The sequence below is a fragment of the Molossus molossus genome, unplaced genomic scaffold, assembly GCF_014108415.1.
Source record: "Molossus molossus isolate mMolMol1 unplaced genomic scaffold, mMolMol1.p scaffold_m16_p_3, whole genome shotgun sequence".
NCBI lineage: Eukaryota > Metazoa > Chordata > Mammalia > Chiroptera > Molossidae > Molossus > Molossus molossus.
The window spans coordinates 28,432,256-28,451,620 of record NW_023425366.1 but is presented as its reverse complement, the minus strand read 5'-3'; the positions used below and the strand labels follow the sequence as shown (position 1 = coordinate 28,451,620).

The 19,365-nt window shown below is 41.4% G+C and overlaps 1 protein-coding gene across 1 annotated transcript in view; it reads right to left on the bottom strand.

Moving 5' to 3' along the window:
• DNAH5 (dynein axonemal heavy chain 5) overlaps nt 1-19,365 on the bottom strand; it is a 286,089-nt gene that overhangs the window by 211,788 nt on the left and 54,936 nt on the right. The window contains exon 4 of the mRNA XM_036278902.1: nt 2,644-2,778. Within this exon, the coding sequence (XP_036134795.1) occupies nt 2,644-2,778 (135 nt within the window). The remainder of the gene's footprint in view (nt 1-2,643; nt 2,779-19,365) is intronic.

The following is a 19,365-nucleotide window of genomic DNA, read 5'->3' as shown; positions in this document are numbered from 1 at the left end:
ACACAGTAAAGATTCAATTCAAAGCAGTAATTCAATTAATCATACAAATATTTGTTACATATATACATTTGAAGACACTGTCCCTCCATTTTTGCTAATTTCCTAAAGTGTTGAGCTGTTGAAGGCAAATACAAACATAGATGACTTTCATTTTCATTCAATTGTAGATCAGAGAACAAACTTTTCTAACCCAATCTAAAATACTAGAGATAATTATTAATATTAAATTGCAATAATCACTATAATCATTGAGAAATGCCATGAGAACACATATAACCATGGAACAGTCCAGCCAATAGCAACCGAGAACCTAGTCCCATCCACCCCATCCATGAGGTTCACTGTACACCCAGAGGTCTCCCAACTGGCCCACTACCAATGGAGGCACTTTTTTTAAATAGTCAATAGCATAGTTTTGAATTCAAAATGGAAGAAAAGGATAAAATCTACACACCCATTAGGGTGGCTACTACCAAAAAATAAATAAAAACAGAAAATAACGAATGTTGGCAAGGAAGGGGAGAAACTGGAATCCTTGTGCACTATTGGTGAGGCTATAAGATGTCATTATGGAAAACAGTATGGAAATCCATCAAAATATTAAAAATAGAATTACTATATTAGCCAAAAATTCTACTTCTAAGTATACATGCCAAAGAATAGAAAGCAGAGTCTTGCAGAGGTGTTTGTTCAAAGCAGCATTATTCACAGTAGCCCAAAGGTGAAAGCAACCCAACTGTTCATTGATGGATGAATGGATAAAGAAAATGTAGTACACACACTTTATTTTTTTATTTTTTATTTTTTTAATCCTCAACCGAGGACATTTTTCCATTTTTTGTTCAGATAGAGCAGGAGGGAGAGAGAGGAAGAGAGAGAGAGAGAGAGAGAGAAACATCGATGTGAAGGGACACATTGAGTGGCTGCCACCCGCATGACCAACCAGGGCCGGGGACAAACTGCAACCAAGGTACGTGCCCTTAGCAGGAACCGAACCTGGGTCTCTCTGTACCGCAGGCCAACGCTCCAACCGCTGAGCCAAACCGACCAGGGCAGTACACACACTTTAAAATAATTAAGAGGGTAAGCTTTATTTATGTGTATTGTACCACAATTTAAAATAAAAAAATTTTAAAGATAAAATCTAGCCTAAGTATTTAAATGTGAAAATGAGGCCCCTTCAACTTCTACCATGTTATAGATAAAATCATTAAATATGAGGAAAAGCAGGTTGCTGTTTTCTTTGCTATGTTTCCTTGCCCGAGGATGCTGTGGGGATGGGTAGGATGCATTCTATGAGATTCACTTCCAAGCCAAGAATGTAGTGAAAGAAATTCTTCCATCATAGTCGTATTGAAATGCTCATCCTTCTAGCCTGGCTTATAAGCCTGAGCCAGGATCCTTTCTTCAAACCTCCAGGTTTTAATATTCCTGAGTCCTGAATATGACATCGTAGTTTCACTTGGGCTGCCTGCAGTTCAGTACTCAGTTATCCCACCTGCGTTATCCCAAACCCAGATATCTGAACTGGGAAGCGGGGAAGAGTTAAGCAATTCGATCGGAAACTCTCTCTCGCCAAGACCCAATCAGCTATGTGACTGTCTCCTACACCTCTATTTTTGGAAATAATATTATCTACATCCTGGTATTATGAAGATTAAATGGGATAATGGTAAAAATCCCTTAGAAGAGAGACTAGCACATGGTAAATATCCAATAAATGTTAGCTGTAATGAGACGGACCAAGAGTAGAAAAGGGGTATTTCCTCAACCCCTAATTGATTCATGCTATAGTTAAACCATTTCAGTGTTATCCTCTCTTAACTGTCCCACTGACTCCTATTAACTCCACTGAGTAACACAGCAGGAAGGAACCAAGCTGGTGCAGTGCTGGTGCCCACTCATACTGGCTCATGACAGCCAAGGGCTCACAACTTAACATTTAGTAACACTGTGTTGTCGTTTAGAATCAGCCATGCAAGAGTATTTACACAACAGAAATCAGCAAACATTCACACCCAGTGCTTCCCTCCATTCTCTTGCCCAAAGCTGACTATTAAACATCTCCTCCATCTCCTCCTCCTCCTCCTTCTTCTCCTTTTCTTTCTCCTTCCCCTTCTCCTTCCCCTTCCCCTCTCCTCCTTCTCCTCTCTCTTTCTCTCTCCTCTAAAAGTTTTTTTAAAGACCTCCAGGGACCATCACAGGGATCCTGATATACCTTCGTCACTGCCCAGGAAATTATATCCTCCAGTATAGCTCAATTCAATCTCCCAAGTTAAAATGAGATAAATACAAAAAATATATATAAATAAAATAAATCAGCCCCTGAGAGGAGATTCTGTTCTCCAAATTCAGGTTCCAAAATGGCACCTGAGCCCAGCTTCACTGGATTCAGAGAGATGCAGACAGTGCTGTCAGAATCATGGAATTCAAATGGCAGTTATAAGGACCGCATTCAACAGAAAAACCTGGAGAGCCCTAAACTCACGCTGCCATCATCTGTCCAGAATGAGAATGGAGTCCTGTCCATGTTAAAACAGGCACGTTCCGCTAAGACCCAGCATAGGATCCTGCCAAAGACTGTGTCAGCAGACCCTCTGTGCTCTTCAGAAACAAGTCCGTGAGAATTCAAATGCATCGCACCTGATTCCCCTCGAGAATGGCATCCTCCACTTCAGCTTTATTCAAGTCCACACAGGAAGCTACGATCGCACATAAGTAGTCGTGCCTACTATCCAAAAGTGCTCGCTTGGCTTCCTTCTCTTCCTTCAGTCTTTGCTACAAGAAAGGAACAAAAATGTCATGTGGCAACTACTATACTCAAATGGATTCATTTTGCAATAATTTCATACTGTTGTTACCCTTTCAAGTTTTGGGTATTTAGATAACAAGCATTTTAATGGTACCGGTTTCATGTGCTATCTTCTATTTTTAGAAATAATGTTATTTCTATTATGAAAATAACATTGTTTTGAAATTGCATAATACAGATAAGCCAAAACAAATAAAAATCATCTGCCATCCCAAAATTACTACTGTTAACATTTTCTTCCAAATCTTTACAGACATATTTCTATGTGTATGTAAGCATTCAACACATACACACAAAAGACATCCCTATTTTTGTAAACATTCCCTAAACCATTAAAGAAATATTCGTCTACATTACCATCTACTTTATTGTCTACAGGTTCATATCTGGTCTTGAAATTAATTTCTGAATACCACTGATTACTTTAAAACTGTTAATTACTATAATAAGGCATATTGTATATAACCAATGTTGGCAGGTTGAAGCATATCTGCCATATGTACTATACTCATACAAACACATGCAAATGTATGCACACGTCTCTACATTATACTATAAAATTTTTCATGCATTTTCCCTTAATAATACATCACAGACTCCTTTCTAGTTTAATACAGATTATTCCTACCTGTGGAATGGCCTCAAAAAATTCAACAATATGGATGTACCCTAATTAACTCATTTTGCCATTAGTAGACATTCAGCTTCCAATTCATTTTTTATTAAGTACATTACCTTCAATGCCATGAGTGCAGATATTATTTTCCAAGAAATAAATAGAGAGTGAAAAGACAAGAAGGTGAAGAACCTTGGGGAACACCAATATGCCGGGGCCAAGGAGGGAAAGAAGAACAAATGGAGAAGGTAGGAATGAGTATGGGAAGGTAGATGGAAAGGAAACCAGGAGGCAGCATCACCAATAATCCATGGAGAGAGTGGTCAGTAGTTTCACAGCTATAGAAGATGTTTGGGTCATTTAGGCTCTCCCTAGTAACTGTGTTTACAAGGTGGCTATAGCATCCCATATCTCTTTTGCAATGTGACCATCAATCCCACTAACCTATCAAGAGATGGACTCTATTTATCCTCCTACTGAATTTGGCTTGTCCTGTGACCAGTTTTTACCAAAAGAATGTGGGGAGAAGTGAGACTGTAAGACTTCTCTGGCTAAGACCTTAGGAAATCATCAGCTTCTGCCTTTGCCCTTGGAAATGCTCTTGGAACCAACCACCATGCAGTGAGAAGTCCAAGCTACATGAGGAAGACACGTGGAGAATAACCAAAGTATTCTGATCAACAGTTCCAGTCAACCTCCTAGCTACCATCCCAGAAGCAACTTTCAAGCTGTCTTAGACATGCCAACCTAGTCAAGCCTACAGATGGCTGCAACTCAACCATGTCACATGAAACAGAAGAAGAGTCCAGCTGAGTCCAGTCACCCATGGAATCAAGAAAATTAACAGATAGTTGTTGAGCTTTAAGCTGTTAAGTTCTGATGTGGTTTATTAAGCAGCAGTAAATAACAAAGTAATCCTTGTCAGAATAACTTTGTTGGTTGGATAGAAAGAAAATGAATATAAACTTGAGAAAAGGATGACTGGGAAAAGAGAAATAATCAAGCTCTGAATATAAATTACTCTTTCTAGAAACTCAACTATAAAGGAAATGTTTTCAGAGCTATATTAAAAAGCATGTTAAGCACTGAAAATGATCTTACATACACTGATTGTTCTGCTTCCTAATGACAAGTCATATGAAGTACTAGCAGACAGAGGGGAATTTAGAGTCAAGGAATACCAATTAAAGATCCAAAAAAAGTTTAGAAAAAGTAAAGAATAAAGTTGGGGATTTCATTTTTCTGAGACCAAAGGACTCCTTGGGAGAAGTTGAGGGGGAAGGGTAAGGTTTTTAAAAAAGCCAAACGATATATCTGTTTTCTTGCCATTTCTCTAAAAAGAAACTAACCCAAGTCCTGACACAAAGCAGACATTCCATAAACTTCAAATAGAAGTAAATTGAAATCTCTTTTCAAATGTGGCATAAACCAGGTCAATGTCCTGTTGTTCTGACCATTTTCTGCCTTCCTATGAGGGAGGAATAAAGAGCTTTTCTCAAAGAGATCTCTCTGAGTTTGTACTAAATGTCTTCAGCAGCTTAAGAGCACAGTGGGCAACCAGGGAGCCAGGAACTGAGCAGCAAAACAACAATGTGGCAAATGCTGGGTGGCCAAAAAGAAATTTAGAAAGTGGGGAGCCAGTACAGTCAGGATGTAAAGCAATTGAAGTCTTCCAAAGAATATAAAACCTTAACTAAGATTCTGCCATGGCAATACATTACTCTAAGACCTAATTTTATAAGATTGCAAAGGAAAACTATATATATTCTGGTAAAGAAAAGGAGAGATTGGTCCCCAAAACAGAACACTCATTTTTCTATTTTTGATTAAATATGACAGAGAAAAAATACTTCTAAAGCAATTTATGTATACAAAACAAAATATCAATGTGTCTTTAAAGGAAATGTTTTCAGAGCTACATTAAAAAGCATGGTAAGCACTGAAGATGTTCTTACATACACTGACTGTCTGTCTAATGACAAAAGGATGTAAAGTAAACCCCACCAGCATGTGCATGAAAGCCAGTGTTGATCAGCCTCAGTGAGCAGTGCCTTATACCAAAGTATACTGGTATCATGAGGGACTTTTTTTTCCCACCACAAAAAGTCAATAATGTCAAACAAATATTTAGTCATCAGATCAGTGCATTGTCAGTCCATAAACTTAAACCTGCAGCTTTCTGGCTGCTAGGAAACAGCAGCAACAAGCAGTCAGATGACTCGCTGTCTGGAAGTGGCTTATCCTGCTGGCCTGTGGAAGGTCTCGGACTCTTGGAGAGGGAGGGCAGAGGGGGGTTAAGAAGGCAAGAGGCAAACTGGATTATTTTCTTTTAAGAGTCACATTCAAATTGTTTTGCATTGCATGAGCAAGCACCAACGGATGGGGGGGTAAGGAGGATGGCCAGAAACCAATTCGATGTCCAACATCGAATATATAATTTACACATTTAATAATATGTTGCAGCCCTGGCCTGTTTGGCTCAGCAGTTAGAGCGTCCACCTGCGGTCCGGAAAGACCCGGGTTCGGTTTCCGCTAAGGGCACGTACCTCGGATGCAGATTGTCCCCGGCCCTGGTTGGTCGTGCGGGTGGCAGCCACTCGATGTGTCCCTTTCACATCGATGTTTCCCTCTCTCTCTCTTCCTCTCTCTCCCTCCTACTCTGTCTGTACAAAAAATGGAAAAATGTCCTCGGATGAGGATTAAAAATAAATAAATAAATAATATGTTGCATCTGCATTTTGGTGGCAAGGTATGTTACTACCACCTTGGAATGAAAGAGTGATTACTGTGTTACCTCACAGAAAAATGGGTGCTACTTCCACAGCAGGGCAATTTGTAGACAAACCAGCCCTGGTGTCAGAGCGGGGCTGTAGGTCTCAGTCCAAGCTCTGCCACCAATAGCAGGACCTTGCGTCTCTCATTTAACCTCTCCTGGCTTCAGCTTCCACGACTCCAAAACCAAAGCGTTGGACTAGGTGATAGCTAAGTTCATTCCTTCTCTAACATTTGGGGTCCCTCTCATTGCTTCAAAAGTAAACACAGACCAGAGACATGAGATGTTGCAGAACGAATCTCAACAAAGGCCCAATGCCAAGTGCTTTCATAACAAAGATCCGGACTTTGTCTCATGACAAACCCATCCATCTAATGTTTAAATTTACCTTTGCCTTGAACTCTGTGGAACCCAAGCCGAAGTCTACATGTCTGTGTACATAAACTGTGTGTGAACTATACACATTTTGTTTTGACTCCAGGTTGATAATCCTCAACTAAATGAGACACCTTACCTCATCTGTAAAAAGAAAAGTCCAAACTGGAAAGGTATTTGTGAGATAACATCAAGTCAACCAGTACTTGAGTGATTGTGGAGGGGAATGGGGTGGGTGGAGGTAGAAGAGGGTATAGGGGAAATAAGTGGTGATAGAAAAATAAAAATAAATAAAAATAAAATGGCACGGCCAAGGTTTTGACCCTGGACATTAAAATTCAGGTGAACCAAAATTGTTAAAAATGATTTTTTAATTGTACAAATGTTTAGGCTCCCTCTATCCTTTGAAAGCCCAGAACCAAATCCACTAACATCACTGGTAGCTGGAAGTGGATGGAGGACAGAGCTGTCTGTTCTTGGAGACCCTGTGGCCGCGCAGGGACACCCTTTCCCCAACCTCGTGAAGGTGTCAGAGTACAGGTTGCTCTGTTTGCCCTGGTTGCATTGCTAGTTATGAATCTGACGTCACCACTGCTTACTGTGATTAGGTTTAATGGTCACAAAAGCCCTGTAAAGCAGACATGACTATCACCACACAAGGAAATCGAGACCATTGGAGCATTAACAGCTTTCCCAAGAGCACACAGCTATGGAAGCGGCAGGGCTGGGAATCGAGCTCTGACGTGTCTGCAGGACCAGGCCAACAACAGGGTGTCCCAGGCAGCTAAGAGTTTTGCATCCATTCAAACAGATACTCCATAATTTTTTTTCTTTAAATCCATTCAAGGGCCCAGCCAGTGTGGCTCAGTGGTTGAGCATCAACCCATGCACCAAGAGGTCTCCAGTTCAAATCCCAGTCAGAGCACATGCCCAGGTTGTGGGCCAAATCCCCGGTGTGGGGCACGCAGAAGGTAGCCAATCGATGTTCTCTCTCATCAATTCTATCTCTCCCTCTCCCTTCCTCTCTCTCTAAAAATTAATAAAGAAAATAATAATAAATAAATCCACTCAAGGGTTTCTGGGGTACAGTGTGGGGAGACCCCATATACATTGCAGGGGTTATAGGAGTTGTGGGTGGAGACTGAAGTTAACTAGCACCATTTCCTGAGTTATACTGGTGGTATTTTAGTGCCAGGATGGACTGGTGCCCAGCTGATTTCCAGGGGACAGGCCCTGTGTCCAGCTCTCCCACAGTGCAAATGGCAACTCCTGCCCCATCCTCAACTCCTAACAGTGCCTCGGAGGGGGGCTCCCTGCCACGGCAGCCAGCAGGCTGTGCTCCGTGCTTCCACCCACTCGTGCTGCTCCCACTGAACAAGCTCACTTTATTTGTATCACACTGTATACAGTACACTGAATCTCACCATCCCTACAAAAGTATCAGCTCCACGGGAAGCAGTGTTTTCTATTTTAATTTTTGCAATATCTCCAGTGCCCAGGACAGTGCCCGCCACGTAGTAGAACCTCCACTGGTATCTAATTAACCAAATTACTCATTTTACAAGTCCTTCTCAAGTAATTAAGGGCCGAAGCCATCTATTTCAGCTCTGGGGGAGTCCATGATTGCAGGCTCAGAATCTGGTCAATAAGCTCTGGGCCTTTGATGCAGCTGTGACTCCGGCATAAACCAGTGCACGAAGTTCCACCGTGAGTGTGGAGTTTAGCTCTCGCTCAACTCAAAGCAAATGCAACTGGCCTCGCTTAGCCTACATCCCATGTGAAGGTGATGAGTTAAGAAAACTGAGGGGAGCAGTCGTCCTACTCATTTCCACTTAGAACCCTGTCTACAAAGTTAACCCAATTTCCATGTCTTCCAACAAGGAAAAGCCTCCTTTTTATCTTCCAGCATTTGGGGTTCAACCTACAGGGCCCCGCTTCCTCTCCTGGAGAGGCTGCTCTGCGATGGTTCTTGGACCCTCCAAACCTGCTCTTTAATTGGCTGGGAGAACCACAATTTAACCATTCTGCTCCTAAGTGTACTTTTCCCTCGTGCCTTTTCTTCCTCCCCTTTCATTTCACTCCTCCAGGTGAAGGGCCGCAGCTGCAGAGGAAGCGCAGCCCCTCCTTCCCATATTAAGAGCACTTCAGCAAAGTGACTTCTGGAACAGAAAGACATGCTAGGCTGGCTCACCCACTCCCAGCAGGTGCTACCGGGAAGCCTCCTTTTATTCCACAAAAGCGGCACTCCCCCTCCACTGCGAAGAGACGGTGCTTAAACCCAGTGGGTCCTACCCATTGTTCTGGTGTCCTGAGAGTGAGCTCAAATTTTGTCTATTCTTGCTGCTGTTTTTAGGGCCCCCAAACCTCCCCATTTACTAAATCCCTCACCTGTCATTCTTTCCAAGCAAATAAAGATCCCTCTATACCTTTAATTACATGTGAATTTTTCAACCAAGCCAACCCAAAGCCTACTGTAGGGTAGGAGTATCCCTATCCCCACAAGCTCCTCTGCCTCCAACACTCCATCATCCAAGTTCTGACCCAGAGTTTGTTTTCTGCACACTGAATGCCTAGACCTGAGCAAGCCTTCGTGGACCTTCACACGGCCATGTGGTCTGCCTCCAACCCCACACTGGTTTACTCCAACTCAGAAATAACATCCTTGTAGAATTCCAAGAGCCCCTCTAGCAGCAGGGACCAAATAATTCAAATGGCTTTCACCCATATGATGAAAAATATATATAAAATGTCACTACTTATGTTATATAGGACACTAGAGTGAAATTCCCAACTTCCCTTATTTGTTACAATAAACCAGAATGTTTAAAGCTGGCTGCTCATTTGAATCTCCTGAGTGCTTTACAATATCAATGCCTGGACTCCCACCCCGAGAAACGCTGTCCTCTCTCGTCCAGAGCGGGCCCTGGCATTGCTTTTTCTCACGAGCTCCTCCAGCAATTCCAGTGTGCAGCCCCGCCCCAACACACTGCTCCAAGGAGACCGCGGTGTGCACTGATCATGACTGACTAGACTACCAGCTTCTCACCGGAGGTAGGAACTTAACAGAAAGCACAAGGGTATAAACTGTGGGTCCCTTCAACCCAGACCTTTTTCTTTTCCTCCTTACTAGAGTTGTGCTAAAACTGATAGGAAGAACTGTCAGCCCCGAACCTTATGAGGTCTGGAAGTGCTCCTTCCCTGCCATATCACGGAGCCCAGAGCCTGGCACCAAGTAGTCATTCAACAGATATCTGTGGAATGGATGAAGTCTGCCCTTAGAATCCCATTCTTTCAGGGTCTAACAATGGTGCGATTACCATGCGGGCACCTTGGGCATTAACTCATTCAGGCTCAAGGGTACTCTTGGGCCATAACAAATAGTACATGTCATCTCCTCACTCCCCAGCTTAACGTTAGAGCCATTCAGTTCCTGACACTCCAAGGAAACTGTTTTGACCTTGTGTATGTGAAAAGTGTTCCCTGGGCCGAACACGTCTGGGCTTGATTAACAGAGGATATTGAAACTGGTCTGGCTATTTTGCCAGAGTAACAAAACTGACATCCTTTCAGCTTGCAAAAGATACCTGGCAGCAAAGGTTATTTTCCTTTTGGCTTCTACTGTGCATGCCCAGGGGAACAATGGCAGCCTCCCTGCAGAGTGTCTCAACAGGGGAAGGAGTTGTGCCGCCCAGAGGACCAGCCCTCTCTCTCCCCATCACAGCGTCTACCCCCACGAGAATCACTGTTTAGGGAAACCTAGCAATCTAAAATCTGATGAGTAACAGTATTCCTTAGCATACATAAATACAGTGCAAAACATAAGCATACACATCCCTGCAACAGGAAGCTGGCGTGTCTCCATTTTAAAACCAGCTTGCAATTGGATGAATTTAAGTCAAGATAACTCCCAGAAAATCTTTCAAGTTATTTGTTTTCCTAAAAGTCAACAAAGTTAAGCAGCAAAATTATGTATTTCAATTTAATTTCAGGGGAGGAAAGAAAACAGAACCCATAGTCTGAAATTCATGTCCTTTGTATACGTGCAAGTTGGTCCTAAAGAGTCTTCATCTGTGAGAAAAGTAGAAAGAAAGCAGACATCATATCTAGGTCATATTTTGGCAAGTAAGTCAGTGAATATATATAGCATTATTTCAAGTTTGTTTGGTTTTTTGTTTTTTTTTTTCATTTAAAAGCATTTGTGTTTCTCAAACAATAAAAAGGACACATGGCTTAGCTTTCCCAAACCCACAGAGCTTATAGTACATCTGGTTGTTATTTGCATGTAATTCTGGATAAAGTCAATCATTATATCACAATAACCTAGTTATAATAAAGCATCATTACAGTAATAGTTACAGACCAAAGTTAAATATAGAGAGATTTATAGCTTTTAAGTTAAGTAGTTTTGGGATCTTTGTCATTGATTATTTTAGGTTACCAAGGTATAATTTAATACTTTGTCATATCAGTACACCGAAAATATAGTCATTATTGACAGAATATACTGCAACATTAAAGTAATTCTGTTAATATCATACTTCAGTGGAGTAAACAGAACCAGCATCCTAAATATATAAATGAAACCTCCCAAAAACTTAATTTTTTTCCAAAAGGTAGCTTGTACCAAAGAAGAAACTAATTCATTAATTATACTCCATATTTTACCATCAATTTTAATGTTTTAGACTTGGTGGTAAAGTAGAGGAAATTTTTTAGACATGTGAAAATTTTAATTCATTCTATTTATTGCACAAGCATAAATGAAGGTGCATTAGTATCCAGCTCCCTGTTCAGAGAGGCTATTTAAAAACAGAGAGAATGCCATCCCTGTCCTCCAAGAATGCACAATCTAGTGAGGGAAAGAGACATAAAGACCAATGTCCTTTCACTGCAGTAATGTGACGAGGGCTCTAACAGACGAAAAAGTGAAAGCTGAGGGCATAGGGAAGGGAGCTGTCACCTCCTCAAAGTGTCAGGGAGGCTTCTCAGAGGACAAAGTAATAAACAATTCAATCAAAAATGGGCAGAGGACATAAGAGACATTTCTCCAAAGAAAACATACAGATGGCCAACAGACATACAAAAAGACGCTTAATATAATTAGTCAGCAGGGAAATGCAGATCAAAACCACAGTGAGATACCACCTCACACCTGTCAGAATGACTATTATTAAAAAGTTAACAAACAAATGTTGGCGAGGATGTGGAGAAAAGGGGATCCCCCTGCACTGTTGGTGGAACTGCAAACTGGTGCAGCATCTGTGGAAAACAGCATGGTGGGTCCTCAATAACCAAAAAATAGCCCTGGCCTGTTTGGCTCAGCAGTTAGAGCGTTGGCCTGCGGTCCAAAGGGTTTGGTTCCCGCTAGGGGCACGTACTTCGGTTGCAATTTGTCCCCAGCCCTGGTTGGCGGCCACTCGATGTGTACCTTTCATGTCAATGTTTCTCTCTCTCTCTCTCTTCCTCTCTCCCTCCCACTCTATCTGAACAAAACAAAAAAATGGAAAAAAAGTCCTCAGGTGAGGATAAATATAGATGGATGGATGGATGGATGGATGGATAGATAGATAGATAGATAGATAGATAGATAGATAGATAGACAGACAGATATGGATATGTATAGATATACCACATGCCCCAGCAATTCTACCTGAGTATTTATTCAAGTAAAATGAAAACACTAATTCAAAAAGATGTATGCACCCTATGTTCATTGCAGCATTATTTACAATTAGTTGTAATAGCGAAGATAGGACAGCATTATTTACAACAGCAAACCTAGGTGTCCATCAATAGGTGAATGCACGAAGAAGATGTGGTATACATTTACAATGAAATACTACTCAGGAATAAAAAAGAATAAAATCTTGCCATTTGTGTCAGCATGAATGGACTCAGAGGGGATCATGCTCAGTGAAATAAATCAGAAAGAGAAAAACAAATACCGCATGATTTCTCTTATATCTGGAATTATTTTTTAAATCAAAACAAATACAGACTCATAGAAACAAAAAACAACTGATGGTTGCCAGAGGGGAGCAGGGTAGAGGGATGGATGAAGAAGGTGAAGAGGCATATAGTCAAGAATTCTGCCAGAATTCTGCACGGGGACAGGTGATTTACTAGACTAAGTATGGTGAGCACATCATAAGATATAAATGTCGAATCACTATGTTGGACACCTAAACCTAACATAATATTGTATACTAAATATAGTTTAGTATTTTTAAAGGAATGAATAAGTGTTTGCAAACAACTTCAGGGGCTTGGCTGGAAGTGACTCTGGGAGGGATGGCTGGTGGCACAGTGCTTAGAAAATGTAGAGACAGCATTCTTGCTATTTTGTGGTGAAATAGCAAACTGCTAGCCTGGACACAATCAGCTAGGCTGTTGGGGATGCATGAAAGGAACAGTGATCAAGCCCTGAGGAAGCACAGGTTTGGTTGAGAAGGGAGTCCCGGGGACCCTCCATTTTCTTCTGACATTAATTGGCAGTGGAAGAGGTTTCAAACCCCTTTCTGTATGTTTGCATAATAAAGCACTGCTGAGCTGAGCCCAGTGCTAGGGAAGCTCATTCTTCAATGTGACTCCAAAGGCCCATCTTTGCATCTCCTGGTCTGTGACCTCATTCCCAGGCCTGCAGAATGGGGGTATTCACAGACCCTAGAAAACTCGCAGCCTAGAATCTGACTTAACGATTTCTCATCACCAACCGAAGCTCACAGGTCTCAAGAATGCACAGTGACCAAAGCACCCTGAATGTTTTTTCCCTCAAGCAAGCATTGTCCCCAAAAATGTGGCATGCATTTCTTCAAAGAGTTATGGTTTAGGTGGCAATGTGTAGAAAAGCACTACTCACAAATTAGTAGACAACAATGTTTCTCACAATGTCATCCGTGTATAACTTTGAACATTTTTAGGCACACAGGTGTGAGAGATAACCCAAGACACATGCAAGCTTACAGACTGCAGCTCCTTACCGATAACACCCGAGTGACGCTCTGTTTCCAGAGCTTTCTCTTACCGACCCTGAACATCACTGCGATCTGCTCCGCTTCTGGATTTCTCCAGAGTGACCTCTTCTGTCTCCTAGGAGACCTGCTCAGCATCCACCAGACTCTCAAGTAAAAAGTCCTCTGGACGACCTGAAGTTCTCTTTTATATTTCTAATTCACGTGTATTTTTCACCAGATACAAAGAATAAAGAATAAAAGTACACCTAGACTGTTCAAGTGTTCCTTCCACAGGCTCTCTTGTTGGGCCTCTTCTCTGTTCCAAAGCCTTGTGTTGTTAGGGTGATACTGTTTATATGCTGTACAGTTTAAACATGTCTCTTAATCACGTTTATCAGCCAATCAAAGCATTTGAACTGCCTGGTTGCAACACACCTTCTGACAATTCGTTTACTTCCATACACTGCCCAACAATGAGCTTGGAGTCAATAGAGATATTTGACTAAGTTCTTTGAACAGTGAGAAACTTTAAATCACATCAAAATATAAATCAAAGAAGCCACAGCTTTGAATAAATTGCTCAAGATATTCAGTCTTACTTTGTCTAAATAACTTTGCGTGCATGATTAACTGCCAACATTGTGACTAATTGTGACTAATTGTCAGAAAGGCTAATTGTGACCCAAAGGAGTCATTTTCTCTCCATAAAGAACAAAAGGCCTATTTCATATGCAAATAGCAAATGATGTCCATAAATTACTTGTGCTCACACAGTTGCACATACAAATAAACGAAGGTAATTTATTCTATGTGACTAAACATCTTGATCATTCTTACTGCGAAGACATAATGGGAAGTCACAGCCAAGGTGATCTGAGAGCCCCAGTATATATGATTTCTCTCATCAAGATGAACAAAAGGCAGGAAAATTTAAGGATGGGTTGCTGAATCCAGGATTTAGTCATTCAAGTTCAAGGTTCAGAAACTCAAATCCAATCAAGTCACCCAACATAATCAGGAAATAGGGACTCATCCTGCCAATATCCTGTTAACCAAACTCACAAGAGACTAACTTGAAAGCCAGGATGCTGATTTGGATGCTAATTTGGTATCTGAACTTGGGAGACTCATATGATCAACGGCCAACACTAGGACATGGCCTCCTTATGTAGGGTTAATAAAGAGGCAACATTTAGACCTAAATATAGCAAGTCCTCGTTAAACATCATTGGTAGGTTCTGCAGCTTTAAGCAAAACAACATATAACAAATCAATTTTACTATAGGCTCATTGATATAAACAGGAGTCTCATTGATGGTGTAACACATGTTATTCAAAGACCTGCTGTATTTATTAGTAAGCAAAGAACTAGAGCACAAGAAGTTAGAGTTTATTTATGGGGCGTTTTTCAAATCAGCTTCTGGGTGTTGGTAAGCGGCTGTTTTCTGTCCCAGTTATAATGAAGACGGGTATCTACTCTGGAAGTCATTCTCCTCTACGTGGTGCTGAAAGGTCATCAGCATGTCACAGGATTTTCTCATCCTGATGCTCAGCATCTCAGTATCAGACTCAAGAGTCTTCTATCAACACATGACCTCAGGACAGAGGTTCCAGTTCATTATATCACCACTTATCGTTCATTAGTTACATTTAAATCGGGTGCTTCCCTGATAGTATTTTAGGCACCATCCTCATTTCATGAGCATCCCATTGACAACATTCTCTCTTGGGGAGAGTTACTTTCTGGGAAGATTTCCACAGATGGTTGATGGCATTCATTTTGTATCTGGCAGGCATGACTATGAATCCCTCGAGCCTTTCCAGTAAACTGCAAAACCTTCCATCTCTGTGGCTGAATGTCAACCTTCTTTGGGTGGTAGGAGGTGGTAGGTGTCATTAGGGATCCCTAGACCTGAAGAAGGCACCCTGGGAATTGTGGTTAAACAGCACCAACAAAGCAAAGCACACGTCTGAGTCTATATCTGACTACCTGCCTGCTGATAAAATTGGTTTCTGGTCATTGGAGAAGTTATCAAACACTGCCCAGCAGAAGACTCAGGGGCGTTTTCCTAGCGCTAGTTTCTACCAGGCACCAGCTTCAGCTGACAAGACTCCTCCCCCAGGAACTCAAGCTGAGGAGCTCTCCAGCCTCGTTTGTTCAGACAGTGTACCCTTCCAGGCTGAGATTATTGGCCCTACGCAGACCTTAAATCAGACATAATAAGAAAACAAGAGTGGACAATGGGCATCCCATAGGCCAGAGACTTCACCCAGAAATCCAAGTACTTTCAGGCAAAGTTTAAAATTCCACTTTCATTCATTCATTCAGTAAATGTTTGTGAGTGCCTTTTATGGGGTTAGGCACTATACTGTGTACTAAGCACAGAGTAGTTAATTAATCAAGCCGGGCTGGTGTGGCTCAGTTGTTTGGAACACTCTCCTGTATACCAAGGGGTGGCTGGTTCAATTCCTGGCTAGGGCACATACCCAGGTTGCAGGTTCAATCTCCAGTTGGGGCGTGTGCAGGAGGCAACTGATCCATGTTTCTCTCTTACATCAATGTTTCTCTCACTCTCTCCCACTCTCTCTCTCTCTTTCTCCTTTCTTCTCTCTAAAAATCAATTTTTAAAAATTTAAAAAACACATATAAACATTTAAACATTAATTATAATATGGATAATTATTTTATGTAACAATCAAAGGGAATACATAAAATGCTGCCAGTAAAACTTAAATACATCAATTGTAAGATGCATCCTAAATTCACAGATGCTAAAATGTGAAAAATGTACATTTCAGAGGCAACAAAAAACCACTGCTCCTGCCTTCACTGGGAGAAGACAGTAAACAGAACATATAAATAAATAGGTAATTATAAAGAAAATACAATTACAAACTGTGGGAAGTGCCATAAAAAAGAAAATAAAGTATAGGCTTTCCTTGGATCTGTGTTCTGAATTATTACCATTTTATGCTTATATTCCAAATTGTGAAATTTCCTGAACTTATCCCTGAATTATGGTGAGTCACCTGTTTTGAGTCTTGCAGGCCTGTATGTACACATGACCGACACCATGCGAGTCACAGACGAGCACAAGCACTGGAGTCAGACAGACCTGGATTTAAATCGTAGCTCTGTCCTCTTCTAGCTGTGTGTCATCAGATATTTTGTTCTCTGAGCTACAAATAAATCCACCTGCCTAACAGACTTGCGATGATTTAACTAGACATAAAACTCCTGGGTCCCTACAGGCACTTAATAAAGGAAAAATGCAACCACATTTTTTTTTCAGTTGCAAAAAAGTTCTGATCTCAGTTAGTGACAATATCAATGTGGGGGACAAACTTCCAAAGATGTTAACCTAACCCACAAATTCTAGCCTGGAGCTGTTTGGAAACTTGTCTCTAGATTTCTGACTATGTCTCAAGAAAAAGAGTGAGACCGCGTTTTATGAGTTACCATCTACACATCTTTGATAGATTTGCATCTCTAAGACTGTCTTACTGAGGTCCAGCAGAATTAAACACATTCATCAGTTTAATGGCCTTGTAAACAGTGATGCAGGGGCAGCATATGAAGACAGCCAGTGAGTGCCGTAGATAAGAAAGGACCATATTTCATCCATTCTGAATTGCACCTGTTTTTCACTATTTCCTGTATTGAGATTGGGTGCATCTGATATTCAACATCCCCTTATAACTGCTGTTGGTCGGCAGCAATCATGACAGAGTTGTCATCACCAGTTTGTGCAGACTCAGCTGTCACTCCAGGAGGCATGAGAGGCCACTGCAGCACAGTGACACGTCAACAAACTACTGATGATCCATTTGAAGAAGGAATGTGTGTCCTAGTGGTTTTCTGAAAATCTTCCACTGACACCTTCTGGGAAGACCAGGAAAACACCAGCATCACAATGTACAGAATGGAAGACAGTAGGTAGAAAGGCAACCCAGAAAAATCAGACCCTGAGTGTAAAGGAGTTTTAGAAACCTCTTACCCTACTCACTGCAGTTATATTTGTACAGGATGCACAAGGAGGACACATTATTTTTATTACATCTATGGTTAAGTAGGTCTAAAAGAGCTTTTCAATTAAAATAAAATTCGAAGGAAGCAATGCATCCTCGCTTAATCGACGGGTGTTTATCTGTCTTGGTGGTGAAGGAAACAGTGGTGTGTCTTTTTATCTGGAGATGGCTTAGATCAGATGAAATACAGTTTTAAGATAATTAATGATCAAAGAAAACCTCTTGAAAAAAAGGATTTCAGTCTAGCCTTGAAGAAGGCTAGGATTCAAACAGGAAAAGGTACGGGGAAGACATCATGAGCAAAGCATAGAGGTTGGAATTCAAAAGAGAGCTTGTCCTGTGCTGAGGCTGTGAAGATGACTGACCTCTGAAAGGTATGTGGGGGCTGAACGGTGGGCACTGACCGGAGGGAGCCAGCCTTTGCGGGCATTAGAAAGTCACTGGAGAATAAATTGATGAAAGTCTCATTTAGGAAAATTATGCTGGTCATTGTATACAAGAAGGGTTGGAGTGGAGACTGACTGAAGTCAGCATTCTGGGCATAAGAAAATGAAGGATTTGATAGAGAGGCGGAAGCAGGGTCACCCAAGGCACCCCAAAACAAATAAATAAGCTCAATTAAAAGAGGCAAATCTTGTCTCATCCACCCTTTTTGCTACTTCTAAGCTACTGCTGTATAAAAATCCTGGTTGAAGAAGAAAGAGATAGGAATGGAGAGATAGAACTGGACAACTGATAATGTTGGCGAGTACAGTTGTCCAAGATGATTCCATTTTGTCAAGCTAGGGTAAAGTGAAGACTCAAAATAACTCACACAGAAATGGGGTAATCTAGAGAAAGTACATTTTGGAGACTAGATGACTAAAGAAGTCCAAATTAAGTTTTGATTCTTTAATTTTCCTATTGGTCTTTTCATCTTGAAAACATGAAAATCAGCATATGCAAGACCAGGACACATCTAGCACCATTTCTTTCTTCTATCATAATTTTTAAAAAATCATAATAGAAAGAAAAAAACTTCTGTTTCATTGCGTATGTCACTGCCCATACCAGGATCTGGTCTCTGTTACTGAAGCAAGGGGCATGACTCATCCTGGGCAAGCCCCCAGCCCACATCCACCTGCCCCTGCTGTCTCCCCCCAGCAGACACAAGCCAGCAGGAACCCAAGACGACAGCTGCAGAACTGAGGATCAGGGGCCAAGTTTCATTGTAGGATCATTTTGAGGGCTATCTGCTATTATCACAGTTGTGCTTGTTTTTGTTAAACAGGGAACGTAAAAAGTAGAGAGTTAGGTTCACCAGCAAACATAGCAATTCTCACATAACCCTGCATTTAGTTCTTCTGCTTTTCTCTTGTACTAAAATACCATGAAATGGCCCTGGCCGGTTTGGCCCAGCGGTTAAGAGCGTCGGCCTGCGGTCCAGAGAGACCCGGGTTCGGTTCCCGCTAAGGGCACGTACCTCGGTTGCAGTTTGTCCCCGGCCCTGGTCGGTCCTGCGGGTGGCAACCACTCGATGTGTTCCTTTCACATCGATGTTTCTCTCTCTCTCTCTGTTCCTCTCTCCCCCTCCCACTCTACCTGAACAAAAAATGGAAAAATGTCCTCGGGTGAGGATAAAAAAATAAATAAATAAATAAAAATAAAATAAAATACCATGAAATGGTAACCTCAGAATCTTGCTCCTTTCCTGTGGAAACATTTAAAGAGAAAGGTGAATCAAATGCCATTCAGTGTAATGTTAGGAATTACTCGTTAATTCACTTAAGAGACATCTTCTAAAACCAAAGGAGAATAACCCAAGCCC